Source organism: Argentina silus (assembly GCF_951799395.1).
Source record: "Argentina silus genome assembly, chromosome: 2".
Taxonomy (NCBI): domain Eukaryota; kingdom Metazoa; phylum Chordata; class Actinopteri; order Argentiniformes; family Argentinidae; genus Argentina; species Argentina silus.
Genome location: NC_139656.1, coordinates 30,733,611 through 30,759,835, shown reverse-complemented (window position 1 = coordinate 30,759,835; position 26,225 = coordinate 30,733,611). Strand labels below are relative to the sequence as shown.

At 49.8% G+C, this 26,225-nt stretch overlaps 2 protein-coding genes across 7 annotated transcripts; both read left to right on the top strand.

Annotated features, from left to right (window-relative positions):
- The first annotated feature begins 1,273 nt into the window (after window positions 1-1,273).
- Window positions 1,274-26,200, top strand: ehbp1l1b (EH domain binding protein 1-like 1b). 6 transcript variants are annotated; one of them, XM_083692470.1, is made up of 22 exons: window positions 1,274-1,711; window positions 5,478-5,535; window positions 5,851-5,946; window positions 6,127-6,180; window positions 6,282-6,460; window positions 7,303-7,442; window positions 9,285-9,428; window positions 11,537-11,596; window positions 11,721-11,898; window positions 13,394-14,167; window positions 14,427-14,936; window positions 20,613-20,940; window positions 21,085-21,245; window positions 21,396-21,444; window positions 21,626-22,159; window positions 22,885-22,951; window positions 23,232-23,272; window positions 23,525-23,645; window positions 24,104-24,203; window positions 24,549-24,622; window positions 24,948-25,062; window positions 25,387-26,200. In XM_083692470.1, exons 1-22 carry the CDS (start codon window positions 1,608-1,610, stop codon window positions 25,472-25,474), a joined length of 3,975 nt encoding a protein of 1,324 aa, XP_083548596.1. In that variant the 5' UTR covers window positions 1,274-1,607; the 3' UTR covers window positions 25,475-26,200. The 6 variants fall into 6 exon arrangements, with proteins under 6 accessions (XP_083548596.1, XP_083548597.1, XP_083548595.1 ...); XM_083692471.1 differs by having other exon boundaries at window positions 23,229-23,272; window positions 23,534-23,645; XM_083692469.1 differs by having other exon boundaries at window positions 23,229-23,272.
- LOC310821607 (uncharacterized protein) lies at window positions 16,712-20,247 on the top strand (the record flags this gene model as incomplete). Its single annotated transcript, XM_083693703.1, has 3 exons — window positions 16,712-16,902; window positions 17,064-18,011; window positions 18,915-20,247. The coding sequence occupies 3 exons, from the start codon at window positions 16,712-16,714 to the stop codon at window positions 20,245-20,247; spliced, it is 2,472 nt and encodes an 823-aa protein (XP_083549829.1).
- Window positions 26,201-26,225: the final 25 nt, after the last annotated feature.

Genomic DNA, 26,225 nt, shown 5'->3' with positions numbered 1-26,225 from the left:
TATAACTGTTTACCAAAGACAGGGCTCTGTAGAGGTCAGGCTGTAACCAGGCATCAATATACACATTATTCCTCTCCCTGCCAGTGCTGACCTGCAGCTATGTGTGTGTGTGTGTGTGTGTGTGTGTGTGTGTGTGTCTCAGACTCTCTGAGTAATGCTGATACGTTTCCTGTTTCAGTCACTGCTGCTAATGATATGACGGGCAGGGCAGGGCAGGCCAGGATATGGAGGGGTGGGGTGGGGGAGGGAGGGAGGGGGAGAGGAGAGAATAAAATACAGTAGAACACTGTATGTATTATTGCTCAGGGTAATGGTGGCCAGAATACTCTACTGTGTGCTCTTGGTCAGGATTCTAGGCTAGTTGATGATTCATAAGAGTTCCTACCCTGTGCTACACTCATCTATCCCAGCTGCCTCTGTCCATCCTTTCCTCCTTCCCTCCTTCCTAAAAATACACTCCACACAGCCAGGAAACTCCCCATGCGGAGGCCTGGCCCTAGGCTCTCTCTCACAAACACACACACACACACACACACACACACACACACACGCACACACACGCACACACACACACACACACACACACACACACACACACACACACACGCACACACACTAACTCTCTCCCTATAACATTATTTATTGTTGAATAGGGAACAAATGAAAGACTCCTCAAAGAGAATCATACTGTTTTAAACCTCTATTTTCATCTTGTACTGTACAATTCCTGATATGAGGAAAAATCATTATCCTCTCTGAGAAATTACAAGAAAAGACTGCAGGTCAAAGGTTGGTCCTGAAGGTCGAGACCTGAGCCAGAGAGCTAGGACAGGGTGGGTCAGACTCAGGATGGGTCGGGGTGAACAAGTCACGAATCATTCTGAAGCTCATTTTCAATACAGTTCTGAAAAGTTAGAAATAGTTTTCAGATCTGAAAAGTTTCATAGGTGATTGTGGCAGTCTAAAGAGTTCATCGAACCACGGACCTCATCCAAAGTCTGCGACGATTAGATAGCCTGCAGATAGAGCTGCGGAACTTTGCATACCGCATGATCAGGGCTTTGCATACCGCTCTCCTTCTATCTGCGGCACACAGACACGACATGAGAAACACGTTCCCACCGCCCAGCCCCTGCATGTCACTGCCTTACGGTGACTCTGTAACGCAGCTAGTTGTTATGTCTACATCCCTGGATTCATAACTGCCTCTGCTCGTCTCAGCCGGGAACAGAAGTTGTCACGAGAGGAGGACACTGTGAAGCGGACCGTTACCGTATCTCTTTATTTTTTTCAAGTTCAATTCCGCTTTGAGCATGTTGAAATATTGATAAAGTGCGCGCGACAGCGGATTCTGTTCCGCTTATAAGACAGTTCCGTAGTTGTCTTTCTCAACTCTCCGTGTCGGTGACAACACCGTGTGACTCAACTAATGAAACGGCGCGCCTCGGCGGCGTATTCCTGCTTGTCGGTCGGGCACCAGTGAAGGGCTTGAAGACCAAGGACAACGGTTTAACGCACCGCGGACTCTTCACTGCGCACCGCGTTTTGGTACGGAGAACGAAGGAAGTATCATTTGTTCATAACTTTTGACGCACCTCAAGGAAATTATGACTTCGGTTTGGAAGAGATTACAACGAGTTGGCAAAAAGGCTTCCAAGTTTCAATTCGTTGCATCCTACCAAGAACTCGTGTTGGAATGCAGTAAGAAATGGTGAGTATGAGTGAGTATAGTGTGTTCGTAGTATACTTATAATCGCGTTCATACAGCATCCATGTTGACTCACATTGTAAGACTGAACAACTCGCACGGAGGGCGTTTCTCAACACGTTCACGGTGAAAGTAGACGCATTGTGTGTTCAGTTATACGCCTGCCTATCCCCATGTAATACAGTTATTCAGTACATTGAAGCTATAACTCTGACGGGCCATATTTCCGGACCGAGTGTGAGTTACACGAAGAGGGTAGATGTGGTTTCCTCTCTCACAGATCATCTAATCAGAGAACATATGTCCGCCTTCACTTTCATACTGTCGTTTTAATCAACGGTAAAGAAGCCTTTAACCAGGCTCATTATCCAGGTCAGACAGCTGACCCCCTCAGACAGACCCTGTCTTGGTACACAGTTAGAACGCATGATTGGTAGGTCAGTGGATGAGGATGAGGATTAAGATGTGGAGGATGATGAGGATGCATCAAAGTGTAGATACTGGGAAGCAGCATTGTTTTCTAGATTGATAGAATTGTATTATTCCATGGTCAGCTGGTTTGGTGTGTAGCCTACTGTGTGTACTGACCTGCTGATGTTGTCAGTGATGTTATCATTGACCTTTGACCTCCTGTCATCACAGAGAGAAAGAACAGCAATGACTTCTCTGGTGATAAGGGTCTCTCTTCATCTGGTTTAGGTGGTATTACATAACAACAAAATAGCAGCATAATAGCAGGGAGATGTCCTCCATTTTGTCATGTTGCTTTGCTGCCCTCCTGGGTATAGAATCGCTGCGAGTGAAACATCTTGCTTGGGTGAAGCTGAAACATGAAGTCATTACGCTTCCTGTGGTAATTACATATCGCCCTTTAAAGTTACTCACACATTTAGAGGAACTATTTCTGTAGTTCTGTGAGTCTGTCTAGTGGTGCATTAAAGCTAATGAATGGTCCTAGTAGTCTAGTGGTTATAACAAGCTAATGAATGGTCCTAGTAGTCTAGTGGTGCATTATAACAAGCTAATGAATGGTCCTAGTAGTCTAGTCATTATAACAAGCTAATGAATGGTCCTAGTAGTCTAGCGGTCATAACAAGCTAATGAATGGTCCTAGTAGTCTAGTGGTTATAACAGCTAATGAATGATCCTAGTTGTCTAGTGCTGCATAATAACAAGCTTGTGGCTGGTTGAGAACGGTGAACTGGCTGAGAACATGAATGGAGTCCAGATGTAGAGGTTAGCTGGACAGAGCTGAGCTGATGACCTCACAGGGAGTGGAACCCTGTCTTCTTTGTGATAATACACTTCTCCGAATCCTGTTGTTGGAGGGACACCATACAGATGCCCTCATCAACACTAACAGTGATGTTATAGGTTAGATGTGAGCATGATCAGAGAGGCTGACAACTCAGAGAGGGTGTCTTATACAGTTTGTCCAATTGGAGAGGCTGTCTAATACAGCGTGTTCCAGTGATGTCATTGTATCATGGTCTGCCAGCCATACCTGTACTTATCTTGTCATGTTGCAACAGAGCTGTGATACAAAACAGTTAAACACTGTTCTGTAGTGTGATGGGATCAGCAGGGGAGAAAAACACACACACACACACACACACACACACATGAACACACACACACACACATGAACACACACACACACACACACACACAGACACGCACACACACACACACACATAAACACATGAAAACACACACGCGCACACACACACTCACATGAACACACACACATGAACACACACACACACACACACGAACACACACACACACACACATGAATGCACACACACATGCACATGAACACACGCACACATGAACACACGCACACACACACATGAACACAGACACACACACACACACATGAACACACACACACACACACACACACACAGACATGAACACACACAGACACGCACACACATGAACACACACACACACACACACAAATGAACACACGCACACAACACACAAACACACACACACACACACACACACACACTACAAAAGCATGAGGAGTGATAAAACGTTTCATATCATAAGTTGTTCTAACCAGAGAGCTTCAGTATTGGTTGTAACGTAAAGCAGCTGGGTCAAAGGTCAAAGTCTTTACCCTGGTTAATGGAGCGATAGTAGAAGCAGGTAGGTCTCTCTCTCTTTCAGTCTCTCACTCTCACATTTTCTCTCTCTCTCTCTCTCTCTCTCACACACACACTTTCTCTCTTTCTCTCAGTCTCAGTATATTTTAATTGTGTAAAAACCAATCCTAGCATGAACGCTGTCGGGGGTGCTGGAGGTGGTGTTTGGGGCGTGTGTCTGAAATATTTGTGCTACTTTCAAGGCCAGATTTTTCAGCATGATGGCACTTGCTGATGGCACTTGCTTCTTGTCGTGAACACGCCTCTATTTCCTGCTACTCCACCCACCTGAGTGCAGACGAGACAGCTCCACAGCGCTGTGGTATTTTCACCTGTTACCGCCGACATAAATCGCCTGCGTTTGGACTTACATCCGTTTTTCCCCGGCTTAAAATAGAGACCCCCCCCCCAAACACACACACAATCACACTCACACACTCCCCACCAAACTCCCCCCACCCACCCATCCAAACATGCCCCCATCTCACTCCCATCATCTGCTGTGTTGCTATAACTGGCCTGCAACCTGATACAGTGAGAAAGGGCTGCAGTTGCCTCTAACCCCCTCTTCAAAACACACACACACACACACACACACACACACACACACACACACACACACACACACACACACACACACACACACACACACACAGGAAGGACTCTCCCGGGCCTGTCTGACTTTCAGGACAGATAAACACTTTCTTGTGGCTGTTCTGTTCTTCCTCAAAAGTTTGAGGGTTAAGAATTGAATCTGGGGTTAGACCTCCCCCTCAGTCTGGGGTTAGAGCCCTCCTCAGTCTGGGGTTCGACCCCCCCTCAGTCTGGGGTTCGACCCCCCCCCCCCTCAGTCTGGGGTTAGACCCCTGTGGTTCAGTTGGTAGAGCACGGCGCTAACAACGCCTTGTACTGAAATATACTGAAATGTATGCACTCACTGCAATGTAAGTCGCTTTGGATAAAAGCATCAGCTAAATGACATATATATTATTATTATGGCCCCTCAGTCTGGGGTTGGACCCCCCCCTAACCCTAACCCCTAACCCAAACCCCTTACCCTAAACCTAACCCCTAACCCAAACCCCTAACCCTAGACCTAACCCTAAACCGGGTATAATATGAAAGCAGTATATAATAAAAGTCAAGCTGAGGACAACAAGAAACAGTGAACAACGCCTCCCAGCCTTGTCCCTTGTCCCAGCCCAAGAAGAGGGATAGAATCCTGCTTCTGTTTATCCTGTTTCTCTTCCTGTGTAGCAGAGGTCAGAGCCCTGCCTCCTCACCAACACAATGGAACAACCACCTGGAGGCGGAGTCTGTTTTCCTAGTGACTGTGAACAGAGCAACACTGAGAGAGAATAGAAACATACGCGCGCACACACACACACACACACACTCACATAAAACATATTTTTATAATTTCAGGCCCATGGCATTTCCAGTGTGATTGTGACTATCACAAGATTCCCCTGATACCGTCTCTGTCCCTCACTAATATGAACTACGAGCCGGTTACTTCCTGCTTGTCTGTCCCTTGTGTTGTTGTTGTTGTTGTTGTTGTTGTTGTTGATGTTGTTGTTGTAGTGATGTCATCATTGTGTGCCGGTGTATTTCAGGCAGCCAGACAAGCTGCGGGTGGTGTGGACCAGAAGGAATAGACGCATCTGCTCCAAGGTAGCCAGCTGTCACCATGGCAACACACACACACACACACACGTATATACATATACATGGATTGTAGGCCTACAGACTGGGGAAAAGAATCAGCCACTAAAGCTTTAGTTCTGGAGGCCCTGGTCAGAGACTGTTCGGACAGTTTTATGACTGTGTTGTGACTGTGCTGTGACTGTGTTGTGACTGTGTTATGACTGTGTTATGACGGTGTTATGACTGTGTTATGACGGTGTTGTGACTGTGTTGTGACAGTGTTATGACGGTGTTGTGACTGTGTTGTGACTGTGTTATGACAGTGTTGTTGTCCCTCCGCAGCTCCATAGCTGGCAGCCGGGCATCAAGAACCCCTACAGAGGGTTGGTCGTCTGGCCGGTGCCGGAAAACGTGGACATCGGCGTCACGCTCTTCAAGGTACGCATCACCCAGTACCAGGGGGAGGCATGAGCAAACTAGTGAACAACCAATGAAATTATAGATGGACTGCTTCTTCCTACTCCCCACCACTCTACCTGCCATCCTACCCCACCCCCTCCCACACACACACACACACACACACACACACACACACTACCTGTTCTCTCCACCCACTAGGACCCTCATGAGGGGGAGTTTGAGGACAAGGACTGGACGTTTGTCGTTGAGAGTGTGAGTATCTCCTGATGATGGACCAGCTCTGACAGATACTGTGTGATGTATCGTTGTGCGTCTTGAGCGTCCGCTGACCAGCCTGCTGCTGCCCCCTGCAGGAGACCAAGGGTCATCGCAAAGTCTTGGCTTCTGTTGACGTGAACATGAAGAAGTTTGCCAGCGCCACGCCCACACAGACAGACCTGACCCTCAGACTGAAGCCCCTGTCCGTCAAGGTTGTCGAGGCAACGCTCAAACTCTCCCTGTCCTGTGTGTTCGTCCGCGAGGGCAAGGCCACGTGAGTCTATCATTACCCATAACCCCCTAGTCCAACCCTATAGCCCCGAGTCCAACCCTATATTCCTTCGTCCAACCCTATAGCCCCTAGTCCAGGGGTTCCCAAACGTTTTTGTCTTATGACCCCAAATCATTTCCTGTGACCCCAATAACTTCATTGTCAGTTATGCCAACACATCATATAATGACGTCCAAGTGTGTTCTAGTCACCTAAAAGATGGTTCTGCCCTAGTCCAATCCTATAGCCCCAAGTCCAACCCTCCACCCCCTCATCCAACCCCAAACTCCCCAGCCCAACCCTATAGCCCCTAGTCCAACCCTCTACCGTATAGCCCCTAGTCCAACCCTATAGCCCCTAGTCCAACCCTCTACCGTATAGCCCCTAGTCCAACCCTATAGCCCCTAGTCCAACCCTCTACCCTATAGCCCCTAGCCCAACCATATAGCCCCAAGTCCAACCCTCTACCCTATAGCCCCTAGTCCAACCCTATACCCCCTAGTCCAACCCTATACTCCCGAGTCCAACCCCATACCTCCTAGTCCAACACTATACTCCCTAGCCCAACCCTATAGCCCCTAGTCCAACCCTATACCCCCTAGTCCAACCCTATACCTCCTAGTCCAACCCTATAGCCCCTAGTCCAACCCTATACTCCCTAGCCCAACCCTATAGCCCCTAGTCCAACCCTATAGCCCCTAGTCCAACCCTCTACCCTATACTCCCTAGCCCAATCCTGTAGCCCCTAGTCCAACCCTATACTCCCTACACCACTCCACCCTGCACCATCCACTGTATGTAATTATGGTCAGGGTGCACAGTGATGTCATGACGTGTGGTTGCAGGGACGAGGACATGCAGAGTCTGGCCAGCCTAATGAGTGTCAAACCCACGGACATCGGTAACCTTGACGACTTCAACGAGAGCGACGAGGAGGAGGACAAGAGGTCCAGTGCTGGAGCCAGCCTCAGCAGAGCTGCTGCAGGTACACACACACACACACACACACACACACACACACACACACACACACATACACATACTCTTGCTGTTCTTCATCCCTCTATCTGGTTAACTTTCTCTCCCACAACTCTCTATCACATCTCTTCTTTTTATCAGCCTACTGTCTCCTGTCCCTCTCTCACTCTGACCCTGTCTCCCCCCCAACCCCCACCCCTCATCTCTACCAGCCCCATCTCTACCTGCCCCATCTCTACCTGCCCCTGTCCCACCAGTTCGTCCAGCACACTGCCAGGAGAGAAGGCTTGCTACTCTACACAACCCTCCTGGCATCGGTACTCTGTCTTTGTCTTCTTCTTCTTCTTCTTCTTCTTCTCTCTCTCTCTTCCTGTAGTTCTCCTCTCCTCCATTATCTGCCTCTGTTCCCACCTATATAAGCTAATTTACGATCATTGTTTTCAATTTTCAATTATTTACCATTGGTTGAACAACCAATCGTATCCAAGGATTCCTACAGTGTCATGCATGCTGATGATGTGATCCTAGAGAGAGGACGATGAGATCACATGTTACTGATGAATCCTCTGTGATATGATTTTACAGTCAACCACACATCATAATGGTTTAGGGTTCTCCAGGGTTCCCCCCATAGAAAACAGTGTTCTATCTCCAGGCTCCATAGAGAACAGTGTTCTATCTCCAGGGTTCCCTCCATAGAGAATTAACCCAATCAAATAGCTCCTCACCCTAACCCAATCAGATAGCTCTTAACCCTAACCCAATCAGATAACTTCTACCCCAGTCAGATAGCTCCTAGCCCAATCAGATAGCTCCTATATAACTCATATGTCAGTGGTCAGATGATCATGATGTCATAGATGTACTGCAGGTTGTAACAGATTATTATCTGATTGTTAACATCACGTCATGTCATCTATAATCTCTAATTTCATTTAATTTTTCCTTCTCCTCCTTTCTTCCCCCTTTCCTTCCTCTGGATTCACCTTTTTCTGCAATCCCCCCCCTTCATGCCCCTCTCCGTGCCCCTCCTCTCTTCTCCGTGCCCTAGGCTCTGGGAGAGAGGGTGGTAAGGCTGGTCCCAGCCCTGTTGTGCACTCCAGACCCCCCCTCCCTAGCCCCTCCCCCCGCCCCCCTGCCCGCTCCAGACACCCCCACGCCCGCTCTGCTGCCCCTGTCCCTCCCCAGCAGGAGGCTCCGCCCTCCCCTGACCCCCCCAGACCCCCTCACCACCCGCCACCAGCACCAGCCTTCACCCACTCTCAACCTCCAGCTCTGCCCAAAATCTTCCAGCCCAGCTCTGGAACAGGTACCTGTAGGCAGACAGACAGACAGACAGACAGATAGACGGACGGACAGACAGACAGACAGACAGACAGACAGACAGACAGACAGACAGACAGACTGAGGAGTGATGCTGTGTTCACATGTCTGACATAAGCTTCTGTTTCTCAACCTGCTGTGAGTCTCGCCCTCGGGGTCTGGTGTCTGGCCTGTGATTGGTTGTGAGTTATTGTAAGAGGATTGACCAGTAGCCTGCAGCAATGGCTAACCTGTGTGTGTGTGTGTTTGTTGGGCTGTCACCATGACAACATCTCTCTCTCTATGAAACTCACCTGGATGAATAGATATTAATGGTTGCAATAGTCAATAGATCAAACTAACCTTCATGGTTAACTAGAGGTTCTTTTAAACTGTCTCTGCATGGTTAACTAGACATTCTACTAAACTCTCTCTGCATGGTTAACTAGACATTCTACTAAACTGTCTCTGCATGGTTCTTCCTTCCCTCTCTCTCTTCCTTCCCTCTCTCTCTCTTCCTTCCCTCTCTCTCTTCCTTCCTGCTCAGTGCCTGTGTCCTTCCAGAGGAGAGACTCAGGGGGTCAGAGTGGTCCCACAGCGCCCCCCCAGAGGGTCAACCAAGAGGCCCCTGGTCGTCCCCAGTCCAGCCCCTCTCAGGCCCCCCCCTCCCCACCCTCCCACACACACAGAGGTACACCACCCCCCACGGTTCATATACAGCGCAGTAGCATTAGGGGACCTGGCCTGGTGTGACCAGAGGTTCATATACAGGTGTGACAGGTGTGACAGGTCAGATGATACAGTATGACATCATCACTTGCTCTTATGTGTCTCTAACTCTGTATTATTAATCTCAAACTTACATCTGTCTGTCCTCTCTCCTTCCTCCCTTTCTTCCTCTCCTCTCTCCCTACCTCTCCCCTCTCCTCTCTCCTTCTTCCCTCCCTCCCTAACCCTCCCCTCTCCTCCTTCATTCCTCCTGCATCTCTCCTTCTCTCCGCTCTCCTTCTTCCCTCCCTCCCTACCCCTCCCCTCTCCTCCTCTATACCTCCTCCTCTCCTCCCCTTTCCTCTCTTCCTCTACTGCAGCACGTTATACTGTCTTCAGACCTCAGATTGTCCACACCCTGCGTCCCTCCTCCCCCTCTCTCTTCCTCCCCGAGGCCCCTCCCCAAGATATAACCATGGTTACTAGCCCCACCCCTCCCCTCCCCAGACCAGATACAGGTATTTCAGACTGCAGCTACAGACTCTAGAACCAGACTATAACTAGAACCAGACAGATAAACAGACAGACAGACAGGTAGACACACAAGAGGAGTGATTCTGTGTTCACATGTCTGACATAAGCTTCTATTTCTCAAGCTGCATGATGTCACTTCCTGCTGTGAGTCTTGCCCTCAGTGTCTGATGTCTGGCTTGTGATTGGTTGGTTGAGTTATATGGGCATAACTGACCAGTAGCCTGCAGCATTGGCTGTGTTTGTTGGGCTGTCTCCATGGCAATGAACCAAACTGTAGTGCAGTGGGCATCTTTCATGCAGCTAAAACAATGTAAAATGCTAACAAAAAGGTATGATGCATTTTGAATGTGAGCTCTGTGACTAGACCAGGTGACCCTGTGACCAGATCAGGTGACCCTGTTACTAGACCAGGTGACCTCTGTGACCCCTGTGGCTAGACCAGGTGGCCCCTATGACCCCTGTGACAAGACCAGGAGACTCCTGTGACTAGACCAGGTGACCCCTATAACTAGACCAGGTGACCCTGTGACTAGACCAGGTGACCCCTGTTACTAGACCAGGTGACCTCTGTGACACCTGTGACTAAACCAGGTGACCCCTATGACCCCTGTGACAAGACCAGGAGACTCCTGTGACTAGACCAGGGGACCCCTATAACTAGACCAGGTGACCCTGTGACAAGACCGGGAGACTCCTGTGACTAGACCAGGTGACCCTGTGACTATAGATGGTCAAGGTTCATAATGGGTGAGAGGTCCAGGTTGTAAATCATACTGGAGATGAACTAAAGCTTCTTCAGCTCTGCCTGCTACACTAATGCTGTCTTTCTCTTCTTCTGTTCCTCTTTTACCCACAATCACACACTCTGCCCATTCATCTCTCCTCTTCATCTCTCCTCTCTCTTCTTCTCTCTCTTCCTCTCTTCTTTTTCTCCTCCATCTTCCTCTCAGTATCTGGGCAGAGGGAGTGGCTGAGAGCCTTGGCCCCGCCCCCTGTCCCTCTGCTGACCAGTCCAGATCTGGATGCTCTGTGTGACCGTCCCTCCCCCAAACCCTGCCTCCCTCCCTCCCCTTCCGCCTCACACTCTCCCTCCAAACCCTCCCTCCCTCCCTCCCCCTCTGCCTCACACTCTCCCGCCAAACCCTTCCTCCCTCCCTCTCCCTCCAAACCCTCCCTCCCTCCCTCCCCCTCCGCCTCACACTCTCCCTCCAAACACTCCCTCCCTCCCTCCCCCTCTGCCTCACACTCTCCCTCCAAACACTCCCTCCCTCCCTCCCAGACCTCCCCCCCTGCCCCTCCCTCTGCTCCTGCTGTGCTCAGCTCCTCCCAGTCAGGTACTCAACCAACTGCTCTCAGTCTCCGCTCTCCTTCAAGCATGAGCTGTGTGTGTGAGTGTGTCTGTCTGTCTGTGTGTGTGTGTGTGTGTCTGTGTGTGTGTGTTGGGGGAGGGGGGGGGGTATGGCTAAGCTTTTGTTGAGAGATGAGTTGAGAGAAAGCCATAAGATACACTGACCCAATATGTGTGTGTGTGTGTGTGTGTGTGTGTGTGTTTTGCAGAGATGCAGAGGGAGTTGAACACTCTGACAGAGGAGGAACCCCCCAGTCCCTCTGCCCCTGGTGAGAGTTTAATGTATCTGTGTCAGCTGTTTCTATGATGTCATCTATATGATCTGTCAGTGTTCATATTAGAGAGAGTAATGATGCTGTTCCTAACCCCTGACCCCTGACCCTGACCCTACAGGGTCAAAGCTGCCAGTCCTGCCAAGCATCGCCATGGAGACCACTCCTCTGACTCTGAGCAGGGGGGAGGGGTCTCCGCGGTCCTCCAGGTCGGCTGCCGGCATCAGAATCGCCCGCCACCACCAGGGGGCGACAGAGAGCAAGCAGAAGCTGGAGGAAGCTGGAAGACCCATGAGGAGGTGAGTGATGTCATAGTGATGGTTCCTGCCTTCCAGACTACCATGTCTCTGCCTGTCCCCTGCCAGACTACCATGTCTCTGCCTGTCCCCTGCCAGACTACCATGTCTCTGCCTGTCTCCTGCCAGACTACCATGTCTCTGCCTGTCCCCTGCCAGACTACCATGTCTCTGCCTGTCCCCTGCCAGACTACCATGCTCCATGTCTCTGCCTGTTGCCTCTAAACACTGTTGCTGTCTGACTATTCCTGGTAGAGATGGAGTGGTTGTTTCGTGGTTGGTTTAACGTTAGAGATGGAATGGTTGTTTGATGGTTGTGTTTTTGTCTTGCCTGGATGTTGAGTTACATGAGGACCTGGCTGTGTGGAAGTGGTTCTTCCTGAAAGAGCAAACCAACTCCCTCCTTTAAACCAACTCCCTCCTTCAAACCAACTCCCTCCATCAGAGGCACACTGGAGTCTGAACTGCTGTTGGTTGGATGGTCACTGTGTGGTCAACAGACTGAGCAGTGTTTGAGTATCGTACAGTAGTAGTATCATAGTAGTAGTATCGTAGTAGTACTGTAGTAGTATCATAGTAGTAGTAGTGTAGTGTAGTAGTATTGTTCTAGTAATGTAGTAGTGTAGTGTAGTAGTATTGTAATAGTATCGCAGTAGAAGTATCATAGTAGTAGTAGTGTAGTAGTAGTAGTATAGTAGTAGTAGTATCGTAGTAGTAGTGTAGTAGTATCGTAGTAGTGTAGTAATATCGTAGTAGTAGTAGTATAATAGTAGTAGTAGTGTAGTAGTATCGTAGTAATAGTGTAGTAGTAGTAGCAGCAGTAGTAGTAGTAGTATAGTAGTATTGTAGTAGTAGTAGTGGTAGTATCGTAGTAGAAGTGTAGTAGTAGTAGTAGTAGTGTAGTAGTATTGTAGTAATAGTGTTGTAGTAGTAGTGTAGTAGTATCGTAGTAATAGTGTAGTAGTAGTAGTGGTAGTATCGTAGTAGTAGTAGTAGTAGTATCATAGTAATAGTGTAGTAGTAGTACTAGTAGTAGTGGTAGTACTGTAGTAGTAGTAGTAGTATCGTAGTAATAGTGTAGTAGTAGTAGTAGTAGTAGTAGTAGTTTTAATTGCTGTCTCTAGTCGAGTGTCATGTCATTATACAGTACTTCACTAGAAGGCATGTTTGCATTACAGCTCTGCTTGTCCTGTCTTGACCTGTCTTGTCCTGTCTTGTCCTGTCTTGTCAGTGCTGCTTATATTCCACCTATTAGGACAACCTCCCACCCCCTGTATAAACAACCCTACATACAATATATGACCCAACTCTGCCCCACCGTGCTACCCTAATTATATGACCTACTTACCTCCCCTCCATACTGCACATGACCCCCATCTCTCCCCACTACCACCCCCCTCCCCCCCTCTCCCCCTATACCTCTCCCTCTCCCCCCCACCCCCCCCCTTTCTCGCCCTACCCTGCCTGGTCTCTGACCTGCCGTCTCTCTGTCCCTCAGTCCTTGGCTAGATAGCCCCTCCCCCACAAAGTCACCTGACCCAGCAGAGCTGATTGTAGCCCCGCCCCCTCCATGGCCATTCTCCAGTCCAGAGCCGTCACAGAGCCCTGCCCTCAAACAACCCGCCACCAACCTCCTGGGAGCATTTGTCCCTGCTACACCCCCATTGGCTGAAGAGGAGGCAGACTTTAAAGAGACAGCCAATGAGACCGCGAGGCACGATAAATCACCCTTCATAGCAGACAGGCCGCCTTTGGCCGAGCCTGAGTCTGACAGTGATGACATCACCATCGAGACGCCTGATGAGGGGTTGTATCTGGATGATGAGGCAGATGGAAACACGTCTAAACTAGACACCATAAAGAGGTCACCACTAAACACACACACACCTGAGAGATCACACCTGGACACACACACACCTGAGAGATCACACCTGGACACACACACACCTGAGAGAGTGGACCTGGTCGCACACACACCTGAGAGAGTGGACCTGGTCACACACACACCTGAGAGAGTGGACCTGGTCACACACACACCTGAGAGATCACACCTGGACACACACACACCTGAGAGAGCGGACCTGGCCACACACACACCTGAGAGATCACACCTGGACGGACACACACCTGAGAGAGTGGACCTGGACACACACACATCTGAGGGAGTGGACCTAAACACACACACACCTGAGGGAGCCGACCTGGACACACACACACCTAAGAGAGTGGACCTGGACACACTCACACCTAAGAGACAAGGCCTAGACACAAGGTAGGTGTGATGTGTACACACACACTCTCCCCCCTAACACACTGAAACACACACTCAGTCAATACCGCTCTCTAAACCTCTTTCCAAACACACACACACACACACACACACACACACACACACTCACTATACACTCTTGTGATCTGTAGAATAACATGTTTTGTTTATTTAACCTTTACACACACACACACACACACACACGCTCGCTAAAATGTCCATTGATATTCAGGGTGATGACCTCAGTGTTTCTGTCCTTCAGCACTGAACAGAAAGGAGGTCCGAAGACAATGGTAGGGAAATCCTCAGACAACACCCAATCAGAGCAGCTGAGATCTCTCACTGGCCAATCAGAGCAGCAGGAGAGTCCAGATGACATCAACAGGTCTGATGAAGACAAGCAGATGATGAGAGGCCTGACTGTCCTGGCGCCTCCATGTCCACCAGAGGGCCTCACGTTTATACCTGCTCCACAACGCCCCCCTCTGGGGAGGAACACCACTGCAGCGAAGAGGCCATCCTGGGTAGAGGACATCATGGCTGCCAAGGAGGCGGATGACCAATCGCAGGACACAAATGAGTCCTTATCACAGATGGACGACCAATCGCAGGACCAGAGAGGCAGTGTGAAGACAATGGAACAGGAACAGGACCCCGCCTCCCTGGAGGTTACGGCCAATAAGAGGGAGCAGGAGACAGGAAGTCAGGAGTGCAGTGAGTCTAAGGAGGTGGCGGGACTCCGAGGAGAGACTGACAGCAGTCAGAGACAGCGGTGAGTCCATATACGGTCCAAGGAGCATGGCAGGAGTACTCCCCTGTACTCCCCTGTAGTCCCGTTCTCCCCTGTAATATCTCTGTAGTACACTCCTTCCGTACTTGTCTTTGTAGCACACTTTTTACTCCCCTCTGTAGTCCGCATCTGTCTCCCTGGAACCTACAGACTGGACGAGCTCTCTGCAGTCTGCACAATACTACTTGTGGCTTTACTATCAAATACTTCCATGTAGAGTCGCACAGTTTACTGAAACTTCTGTAGTTTTGTTTTTTTTAACCGGTACATTACTAGTATTTTTGTGACTTTCAGTACTTCTTTCAAATGTGTCATGTTATATACTTAATGAGAGGAACAAATCTGTCTGGTCATTTGTCTGAATCTTCAATCTTTTCTACTGTCTAACTGTCTTGCTCTGTCCCTTCCTTGTCTGTCCTGTTACATCTCTCCTCCATCTCTCCATCTCTCATCCATTACCTCCATCTCTCCTCCATCTTCCCCCCATTTCTCCTCAATCTCTCCTCCATCCTCCCCCCATCTCTCCTCCATCTCTCCTCCATCTTCCCCCATCTCTTCTCCATCTTCCCCCATCTCTCCTCCATCTCTCCTCCATTACCTCCATCTCTCCTCCATCTTCTCCATCTCCTCCATCTCTCCTCCATCTTCTCCATCTCTTCCATCTGTCTGTCAGTCTGGAGTGTGTCTCGCCTCCAACAGAGCTCTGTCCCCTGCCAGACAGTCTGAGTGCAGGAACCAAGATGGCCGCCACTGAAGGACTCAGAGAGGAACCCAGTGCACCCAGGCTCCAACCCAAGAGCCAATCAAAAGCTTCATTAGAGGCCACAACTCAGAAAGAGCCAATGATGTCAGATACTCCACTGGCCCCTCCCGCTGAGGTCCCTCCCCCATCCACTCAACCCCTTCCCCCTCCCACCGAGGCCCCTCCCTCATCCACAGAGGCCCCTCCCCTGTCCACGGAGCCTCTGGCTCAGACCGAGATCCCACTGTGGGAGGACCTGGGGGAGAAAGGTAGCCAGACCTCCCCCCTGCCCTCCTCTCCCCAGCCCTCCTGCCTGTCCTCCCCCCAGCTCTCCCCCCTGCCCTCCCCCCTGCCCTCCTCCCAGCCCTCCTCCCCCTTGCCCCCAAGATCTACCATTGGGCGCAAATTACAGCTAGACATGCTTGCAGCATCATACCCAGGCCTCCCTCCAATTGGCCAGTCAGATGTACAGGAGGAGACATTAGGGGGCGTGAAGCTTCCCTCCAATAGGGAGACCGAGGCTGTGTCTGAGGGGGAGGGGCCTCTCTGGGCGGCCGTGGAGGAGGCCAATAAGGAAAAAGGGTCAGAGAGCATGGGCACAGTGAAGATAGCAGAGGGTTCTCTACCTGGGGGGTAAGTGACTGAGGGTTGTACCTCTTCAGGCATGGTGTGTCTCATAGATACTAAGCATGCATGGCTGTGGTGGGTTGAGCTTTAATGCTCCTGTGTTCTTATCGCAATACTGGCCTGCCAGCCAATAGCAGTGTGTTCTGATCGGAACGATGATCTGTCAGCCAATAGCAGTGTGTTCTTATCTAAATGGTGGTCTGTCAACCAATAGCAGTGTGTCCTTATCTCAATGCTAGCCTGTCAGCCAATAGCAGTGTGTTTGTGACCAGACCAGCCCTGTCAGCCAATAGCAGTGTGTTCTTATCTAAACGGTGGCCTGCCACCCAATAGCAGTGTGTTTGTGACCATGGCAGGCCTGTGAGCCAATAGCAATGTGTTTATGACCATGGCAGGCCTATCAACCAATAGCAGTGTGTTTGTGACCATGGCAGGCCTATCAACCAATAGCAGTGTGTTTGTGAACAGGCCAGGCTGTAGTACTGGAGAGGAGGGGATAGAGGAGCAGGTGTCTGTAGCCCAGCAGCAGGAGGTGTCTGGGGGCTTCATGAGTGCGTTAGTGGGGGTCCTGTACAGAGGGTAAGTCTGACAGGTTAACAAGCTAACTGGCTCGAAGGCTTTGGCTGATCATCCTAACAGAGGCGTTTTCAATGACAGCTATTTTATGTTGAAACATTTTAGGAATTATCTCTTTTAACTACTAAATATAACCCTAAATATTGAAATCTGCGCCCCCCCAGTTATGAGACAGTGAGCTCCATCCTGCAGCCCCCCGGCCCCCCAGCATCAGAGAGACCAGTTGTGTGTGGCAATGAGGAGACAACAGAACCAGACTCACCTCAACTCCCTCCCTCTGAGGTGGACATCCAACCACCTGCTGCCTTCTCTGATACTACAGAGGAACAGCCAATCATGGGACAGGACCCCACAGTCCAGGAGAGTGAGCGGCCTCATGTGCTCGGCTTAGTGCAGAGTCTACGATTGGCTGCTAGGGAGCAGGAGATGGCCACTATCAGCAGGCTTCCTCAAAGGAGCAGAGCTGCAGGACAGACACCTGAGAGACAGACAGGATATACACCTGAGAGACAGACAGGACAGACACCTGAGACCCCTGACAGAGAGACAGAAGAGTCTGCCAGACCTGAGAGAGAGACAGTCATATCTAAGAGCCTGTCTGAGAGAGAGACAGGACAGACCCCTGAGAGAGAGACAGGACAAACCCCTAAGAGAGAGACAGGACAAACCCCTGAGAGAGAGACAGGACAGTCTGCCAGACCTGAGGGAGAGACAGTAATATCTAAGAGTCTGTCTGAGAAAGAGACAGGAGAGTCTAAGAGTCTGTCTGAAAGAGAGACAGGGGAAGCTAAAGGATTTGATTGGACCACACATTCACCTGTGTCAGCGCTGGAGAAAAACACAGATGTTAACAGCTGTTCAGAAGAGTGGCCTCCGCTGAGAGAGGCGGAGCTTGATGACATAGCTGTGGTGGAATGTCAAGAGGAGAAGGACGATGAAGCCAGTAGGTCGTTCAAGAACACTGGAGCACTGAAACAGCCCAATAGGAGGAAGGCCCAGGCTGAGGTCCTGCCCTGGTTGGTCAGTGAGCCTGGAGAGGTGGAGCTGGAGTTTGAGATGGGCCAGGAGGAGCTGGGCACCGTGTGGCTGGCAGAACTCTACATGGACGGGCGGTAATCTTCTCTGCAGCATGGCTTTAAAATGCCTTATGAGGCGTCATAAGGCCTCATTTGTGTGGATGTTAAGCTGCTACTGTGCATCTTGGCCAAGGCTCCCTTGAAAAAGAGATTAATATCTCAGTGGGACTCACCTGGATAAATAAAGGATACATTGAAGGAATAAATAAATAAACAGGCTGTGGTGCTGCTACAGGAATGGTGCTACATGCTACATGGTCTTGTGGAATGGTGCTACATGCTACATGGTCTTGTGGAATGATGCTACATGGTCTTGTGGATCGGTTCAGTGGTGCTACATGCTACATGGTCTTGTGGATGGGTTCAGTGGTGCAGTGCTGTCTGATGTATGCACTGAATGAGTTTTCTCAAGATTGGATGTTACATGAACTTGTGTAAAACTCTATTACTATTCTTGAGTAGGGTTCGTCTGTCTGTGTGTTGGCATGTTGTGGATAGGGATAGGGTTGGGGGGTGCGGAAGAGGAGGGGGGTACCAGCACACTATTCCGTTTTTCTTTTGCTGCTTTTTCACTTGTATTGATGCTCCATGCTCCATGCTGGACCAGACCCTAATCCTCCTCCCTGCTGTGACCTTGTACAGTATGTATGTATTTGTTGTCCATAAAATATATTTGGATAGGAATATGGTTAGGGTTGTGTGAGCTGCATGTGTTTTGGCATGTTATTCAGAGCATCACGCTGCCATCTGATTGGCTGTTGACCGTTGCTTTCATCAGCAGCATGGTTGAGGATGATGTTGCACCCTGATGTTGCTCTGTGATTGCTCCATTCTGTTGGAAAGATTGATTTTCAATTCATACTTTATTGATCTTCAGGCATTGTCTGTTGACACATCCAGCTCAGCCAGCAGGTTAACTAGTGTGTCTCTGTCTCTCAGTCCAGAGATGGCTCCATCCTCCTCCTCCCCCCCCCAACACCCACCGGAGCACAGAGAGGTGGTGCCCCCCCCACGCCGCAGCAGACAGACCCGCCCTCCTCCCCCAGCCCCCCTTCAGGAGGTTGGCTCACACACAGTCAGTCCAGACCATGTCACTGTTGCCAGGCGACCATCTCCACCCCAACCTGCTCCTCCCCCAGTAGATAAGCAGCCAATGGCTGATGCCAAAAACACACCGGTACTCGCCATGGCAACAACCACTTGTGACAGTCTTCTGGTGACAGCCAGAGAGAAGGGAGCCAATCAGCTTCCAGGAACACAGGAGGATGAGGAAGCTGTCTCAGTGAAAAGCTCTGTGGTGCCGTGGCCCCTCCCCCCCGCCACGCCCCCCCTTCCTCCCTCCCAGCCCCGGACACCCCCCACCATGCCCCAGCACATAAACACTGGGGAGCCCCCCACCACAGAGGACTCCCCCACCACAGAGGACCCCCCCTCCATAGGCGATCTCTCAACCACGGACCCCCCCACCACAGACACCCCCACCACCGCAGACCCCACCATCACAGACCCCCCCTCCACCACAGAGGGCCCCCCCACCATAGTGGACCCCCCCACCACCACAGACCCCCCTTCCACCACAGAGCTCCCCCTCACCATAGACTCACCCACAACAGAGGACCCTTCAACTGCAGATCCCCCTTCTACCACAGAGGGCCCCTCAACTACAGACCCCCCCACCACAGAGGACCTCTCAACCAAGGGACACGACCTCATAGAGGAGGAGAAGTTTTTACTGGCAAAGATTCTTCAGATGGGATATGCCGACCCCGCCCGCACCCCTGACCCCGCCCCTGTCCCCAGCAGCAGGAGACGCCTCCTCCCTTATCTCTATGATGACTCCCCCTGTCTGACCTCTGACTTGGATAGAGACCAGGGTTCTACTGTGGACAGAGATCAGGCTTCTACTGTGGACAGAGACCAGGGTTCTACTGATCGAGACCAGGGTTCTACTGATAGAGACCAGGGTTCTACTGATAGAGACCTGGGCTCTACTGTGGATAGAGACCAGGGTTCTACTGTGGATAGAAACCAGGATTCTACTGATAGAGACCTGGGTTCTACTGTGGATAGAGGTTCTACTGTGGATAGAGACCTAGGTTCTACTGTGGATAGAGACCTGGATTCTACTGTGGACAGAGACCAGGGTTCTACTGATAGAGACCTGGGTTCTACTGATAGAGACCTGGGTTCTACTGTGGACAGAGACCAGGGTTCTACTGATAGAGACCAGGAGTCTGTAGATGCGTCCGAGGGAGGGGAGGATGAACAGTAAGTTAGCAGGTTGTTCCGCAGGCCTGCTCTGAGAGCCAGGCAGCCAGAGATTGATGTAGTCAGGCCTGGTCTGTAACAGGATAACGTTGCCTTAGACGTGAATCAACATTAAAAATGATATTTGTGTTTTTGTCATGAACTACTAAATCTGTTGCTGCAGAGTTCTGTTGAAAGGACATGTCTAATGTTGAACGGGGAGGCCCTCCCCTGCTTTCTACTCCTCTTTCCATTTCTATATGTTAATACCAAAGTTATTACATTGTTACTAGACCGCTATAAAGAGGAAGTGTTACTAATCTTGATCTTGATGATCTTTTTTTCCTGTTAACACATCCAATCTTATTGGTCTGTTTTCGCCCCCTGTAGATCTGAGCTGACTGAGGGAGGAGAGGCATCCAGCGCTGTGCCCGTCCCAACAAGACGCTCTAGGAAGACCACCAGCCCCGCCCCGCAGGCCCCGCTCACCTGCCCCGGCACCAAGCAGCCATGGTCCAATGGGCAGCCCTCGACAGAGAAGGAGGAGGTCTCTTCACAAGCGTCACACACCATCGCACCTCCTCGACGCAGCAAGAAGAAAACTGTTCAACTCCAGGAGGAACCTACCATGACCCCTGACCCCAGCATGACTCCTGACCCCAGAGCAGAGGCCAGAGATGAGGCAGATGGGAGTGCGGTGCCGGCCCCCACTCAGGAGGTACATGTGGCTCTCATTAACATGGTGGAGAAACTCAGTCTCACTGGAAGCATAATATAATATATTAAATAATTTCAGTCTGACTTTAAACTCCCCTTTCCTCCTTCCTCCCTTCCTCTCTCTCTCTCTCCCTCCCGCCCTCAGATGTCCAGTCCAGGCCTAGTCAGCTCTAGCCAGTCTCTGTTGAAATGGTGCCAGGCAGTAACCAAGGGTTACCAGGGGGTAAAGATCACCAACTTTAATACGTCTTGGAGGAACGGCCTGGCCTTCTGCTCCATCCTGCACCACTTCTGCCCTGACAAGATGTAAGAAAGAGAGATGGATGGAGGGAGGGATGGAGGGATGGATGTCATAACTAGCTACTGTTTTTCTACTCTTTCTTTACTTACTACAACCATGAACTAGTGTTGTCCTGACGTTGTGCTACAACCATGAACTATTCTTGTTCTCCTTAGAGAGTTTGAGAAACTGGAGCCCCACGACATCAAATTGAACAACAAGAAGGTGAGAGTCGGTCTTTCACTGTCACATCAACAACATTCTCCTTCTCACTGCAGCTCTGTTAAAACTCTGGACTGTATGTATGTCTATGCTGCATATATCTGGACAGAATGATGTCACATTTGCATGTTGTTGGTCTGACAACATGATGTCATGTCTCACTGAACTTGTCCCCCCCCCCCAGGCATTTGATGGCTTTGCTGCGTTGGGGATCTCTCGACTGTTGGAGCCGTCTGACATGGTGCTGCTGTCTGTCCCTGACCGCCTGATCGTCATGACGTACCTGTCTCAGATACGCTCTCACTTCACTGGCCAGGAGCTCAGCGTCCTGCACATAGAACACAACAGCAGCCAATCCAGCTACACCGTGGCCCTGGCCCCGCCCACCCAGACAAGCCAATCAGACGTTGACGCCGCCGAACGCTTCTGCGCCCGCAAGCTGCAGGAGGGGGGTGTCGCCCTGGAGACCAATGGGAGGTCTAGTGAGGGAGGGGCGGAGCCCAACAGCAGCCTAGTCCCGCCCCCCAGGACTAAACGTGTGACGAGGGGGGAGGAGAGGGAGGGGGGAGAGTCGTCGTCCCAGAACCCCGTGGCCCCCCCCAGACTGCACGCCACGGCAGCCAAGGCAGGGTTCGGTCACCTCAGAGACGCTGACCTGCTGAAGAAGAGACGTCTGAGGCTGAAGAGTGAGTCTATGGATGAGGAAGACGCACTAGAGGTAACCTTAATCCTAACGTGACCACTAACCTTAACCTCAACATGACCACTAACCTTAACCTAACATGACCACAAACCTTAACCCTAACATGACCACTAACCTCAACATGACCACTAACCCTAACCTCAACATGACCACTAACCTCAACATGACCACAAAAGGCTCTGCATGCGTCTAGGCTGTCAAGCATGTTAACGGATGCTCTGTCTCTAATTCAGAGGCGCTGTTAAAGAGCAGGGAAGTTAATGAAGCTCAGTGCTCCTCCTTAATTACTGGGGTGTAATGACGCCAGGCTCCAGAAGATGGAGCCATTTTCTTCATACAGTCTTGAGTCACCACTGACCCTAGCATGACCACTAACCCTAACTAGGTAACCTTAACATGACCACTACTGTCTGTCCAGCTGGGTTTCCATGTCAACCGCCTCTTATCTACTTATTGAATGCTAGTTGTTATGCTGTCCATTAGGGTTAGGGTTATATCCATTAGTCAGTGTTTATTGTGGTCATGATGATGGTGTGTATCGTCTGTCTGTCTGTCTGTCTGTCTGTCTGTCTGTCTGTCTGTCTGTCTGTCTGTCTGTCTGTCTGTCTGTCTGTCTGTCTGTCTGCCTGCCTGCCTGACTGTCTTGTCTCCCTCTTTGGCTGTCTGTCTGTCTGTCTGTCTGTCTGTCTGTCTATCTGCCTGACTGTCTTGTCTCCCTCTCTGTCTGGCTGTCTGTCCAGTCTGGAGGTGTATCCCTCACAGAGGAGAAGAATGGCTCTGCAGCTGTCAGAGACTACTCACAGACAGGTAAGAGTTTTACTCAGATATACTGTATTCTCTTCTTTTTTTAAAAAGTATATACTGTACATATTACATAAGACATACAAGATCCATTCGGTTCTTAATCTGTGACTGTTTATCTGTCTGCCTGCCTGCCTGTCTGTCTATCTGCCTGCCTGTCTGTCTGCCTGTCTATCTATCTGCCTGTCTGTCTATCTGCCTGTTTGTCTGTCTGCCTGCCTGTCTGTCTGTCTGTCTATCTGCCTGCTTGTCTGTCTGTCTGTCTATCTGCCTGTGTCTGCAGCAGCCCAGGAGTCCAGTGTGCTGCACCAGGAAGACGAGAGTCTGGTCAGTTCAAACCTTTATTATTAACTGACTCTCTCTCTCTTTCTCTCTCTTTCTCTCTCTCTCTCTCTACATTTTATCCTTCCATGTTTTACACATCCCTTTGTTCTTTACTCCTCTTCCTCTAACCGCTCCTCCTTTCTCTGTCCTCCGGTTCCTGTCTGTCTGTCTGTCTGTCTGTCTGTCTGTCTCTGAATTATATTACTGTGAATTGGCTGGTTATATGTGTGTGTGGGTGTGTGTGTGTGGGGTCAGCGTCTGCAGGACACTAGTCAGTACGTGTTGAGTGAGCTGCAGGCTCTGGAGACGGAGCAGAAACACATCGACAGCCGAGCGGCCGTCGTAGAGAGACGCCTCCGAAAACTGATGGAGTCAGGTGAGCATGAACACTACACTGCCAACGTGCGCAAACGGACAAATAAAAAAATCACATTTATCTTTCCTGAAACAGGTTAACATTTTCCTCATGTGGGAATTGTGACAGAATCAATATGTCAGCGCATTTCAATACAACAAACCAAATCCAATCTAACCATATGCAGGCTGTGAGTCACTGATTTTGTTCACTGACTCGTATTGTTGCTAGATAAATACCACATAGAACACTTGGCACTCTAGGTGGCGAGTGTTCCGGAATTAACTTGCTTTTGAACCCAAAACACAACATCACAGTAAGAAAAACATGCATTTGGGGAGTTTTTGACCCCTGGTGTTTACAGACCATTTTTTCTATTTTCTAAGTGACTTCAGCTTCAAAAATCGGTCCTACTTGTCTGAAGTTAAATGTCAAGCCCTGTCGCTGTGTGTAACATCTGTTCTGTGATCATGTGACAGGAAGTGACCGTGAGGAGGAGGAGAAGCTGATCCAGGAGTGGTTCACTCTGGTCAACAAGAAGAATGCACTGATCAGGAGACAGGACCACCTGGAGCTGCTGTAAGTCTCTCTCTCTCACACACACACACACACACACACACACACACACACACACACACTCACCCTTCTTTACAGCAGACGCCAGGCGAATCTCGCCGTGTTTCCCGTCTGCTGGCGTCGTCTTAAACAGGCGCGTGTTGTAGGCACTCAGGTTCTGGAGACACAGTTAACATTTCATAGTTTAACTAAAATCTTTTTTTATGTTTTGAATATGCACACACACCTTGCACACTCTCACACACACACACACACACACACACACACACACACACACACACACACACACACACACACACACACACACGTCCACCTCCTCTGACTGTATCAGTGTCCTTGTCCCCTCAGGCAGGAGGAGCAGGACCTGGAGAGGCGCTTCGAGCTCCTCAACAGAGAACTCCGCTCCATGATGGCCATAGAAGGTTAGTCCAGTTAGAACCCAGAACCATACAAGGTTCGTCCAATCAGAATCATATAAGGTTAGTCCAGTTAGAACCCAGAACAATATAAGGTTAGTCCAGTTAGAACCCAGAACAATATAAGGTTAGTCCAGTTAGAACCCAGAACCATATAAGGTTAGTCCAGTTAGAACCCAGAACCATATAAGGTTAGTGCAGTTAGAACCATAGAAGGTTAGTCCAGTTAGAACCATAGAGTGTTCGTCCAGTTAGAACCCAGAACCATACAAGCTTAGTCCAATCAGAACTCAGAACTGTAGTTTTACCCCTGGACCCTCTAAACCCCCAGACTGGCAGAAGACCTCAGCCCAGCAGCACAGGGAGCAGCTGCTGCTGCAGGAATTGGTCTCACTGGTCGACCAGCGCGACGAACTGGTCAGAGATATGGACGCCAAGGAGAGAGGGTGAGAAACTGTTCTACACACACACACGCACACACTAACACACACACTACACAGACACTCACACACAGACACACACTAACATACAGACACACACACTCAAACACACACTACACAGACACGAACACACACACACTAACACACAAACACATACAGACACACACAGACACACCAAAATACACAGACACACACTACAGCCCTGTATGACATACTAACCCACATGCTCACACACATTGTAAACGCACACATATTCCTCTCTTTTGATCTAATGCAGTGTATGTGTGTGTGTGTGTGTGTGTGTGTGTGTGTGTGTGTGTGTGTGTGCAGGGCCCTGGAGGAGGACGAGCGTCTGGAACGGGGACTGGAGCTGAGACGTAGGAAGTACAGCAACAAAGACAAGTGTGTGCTGCAGTGAAAGAGAGAGGGACAGAGAGAAAGGAAGAGAGATGGAGTGAGTGAGAATGGGACAGAGAGAGAGAAAGGAAGAGAGATGGAGTGAGTGAGAATGGGACAGAGAGAGAGAAAGGGAGAGAGATGGAGTGAATGAGAGTGGGACACCACCGCCTCACCCTCCCCTCCATGGAGCTGACAGAGGAGGGGTTGGACATGTAATGCCAGGTCATGGTTTCACTCTGAACATCGTTGTGTGTTCTGTTGATGAGAGTGTGTCATGAAGACTACTGGTGAAGACATTTAAATTGTGTTTTGGGAATCTTTTCTTTATTCATGGGACGGACACTTGCATGGGAGATGTTTGGGTTAAATGTGTGTCATATTATGAGTGATATGATCTGCTGTCTCCTCTCAGACTGCTGTTCTTTTTCCTTATCTTTGAGGTGTTTGATAAATCTGTTGTTTTGATTAAATGAAAGGAAAGTATCACTCCATCCCAGCCTCTTTTGAAACTACAGTATGCAATATCTTGTTTAAACCAGTCACTGAGAAATGTAAGAACAATAGGAGTTTTCACGTGTTTCATGTAATTTGTTGTAATTTATGTAATCTAATGTGGTACTAGCTACTTTCAGAGTTATTGTGTTCTATGAAGATGGTTATTCACATCTGTTGGTTCTCTCATGGTCTTGCACTTTTATTTATTACATTTCGTGCATGATGAATAAATATGTCTCTTTCAATTGTTCATAGAACGTCTCATGTGTCCTGAT

What these genes read in the sequence shown, in the direction of transcription:
- ehbp1l1b (XM_083692469.1), top strand. Translation starts at nt 1,608, where the DNA reads ATGACTTCGGTTTGGAAGAGATTACAACGAGTTGGCAAAAAGGCTTCC. An exon ending in GTCCGCGAGGGCAAGGCCAC is followed by an intron (nt 6,461 to 7,302) that starts GTGAGTCTATCA and finishes GTGTGGTTGCAG; the next exon opens with GGACGAGGACATGCAGAGTC. An exon ending in CTCCATGATGGCCATAGAAG is followed by an intron (nt 24,623 to 24,947) that starts GTTAGTCCAGTT and finishes CTAAACCCCCAG; the next exon opens with ACTGGCAGAAGACCTCAGCC.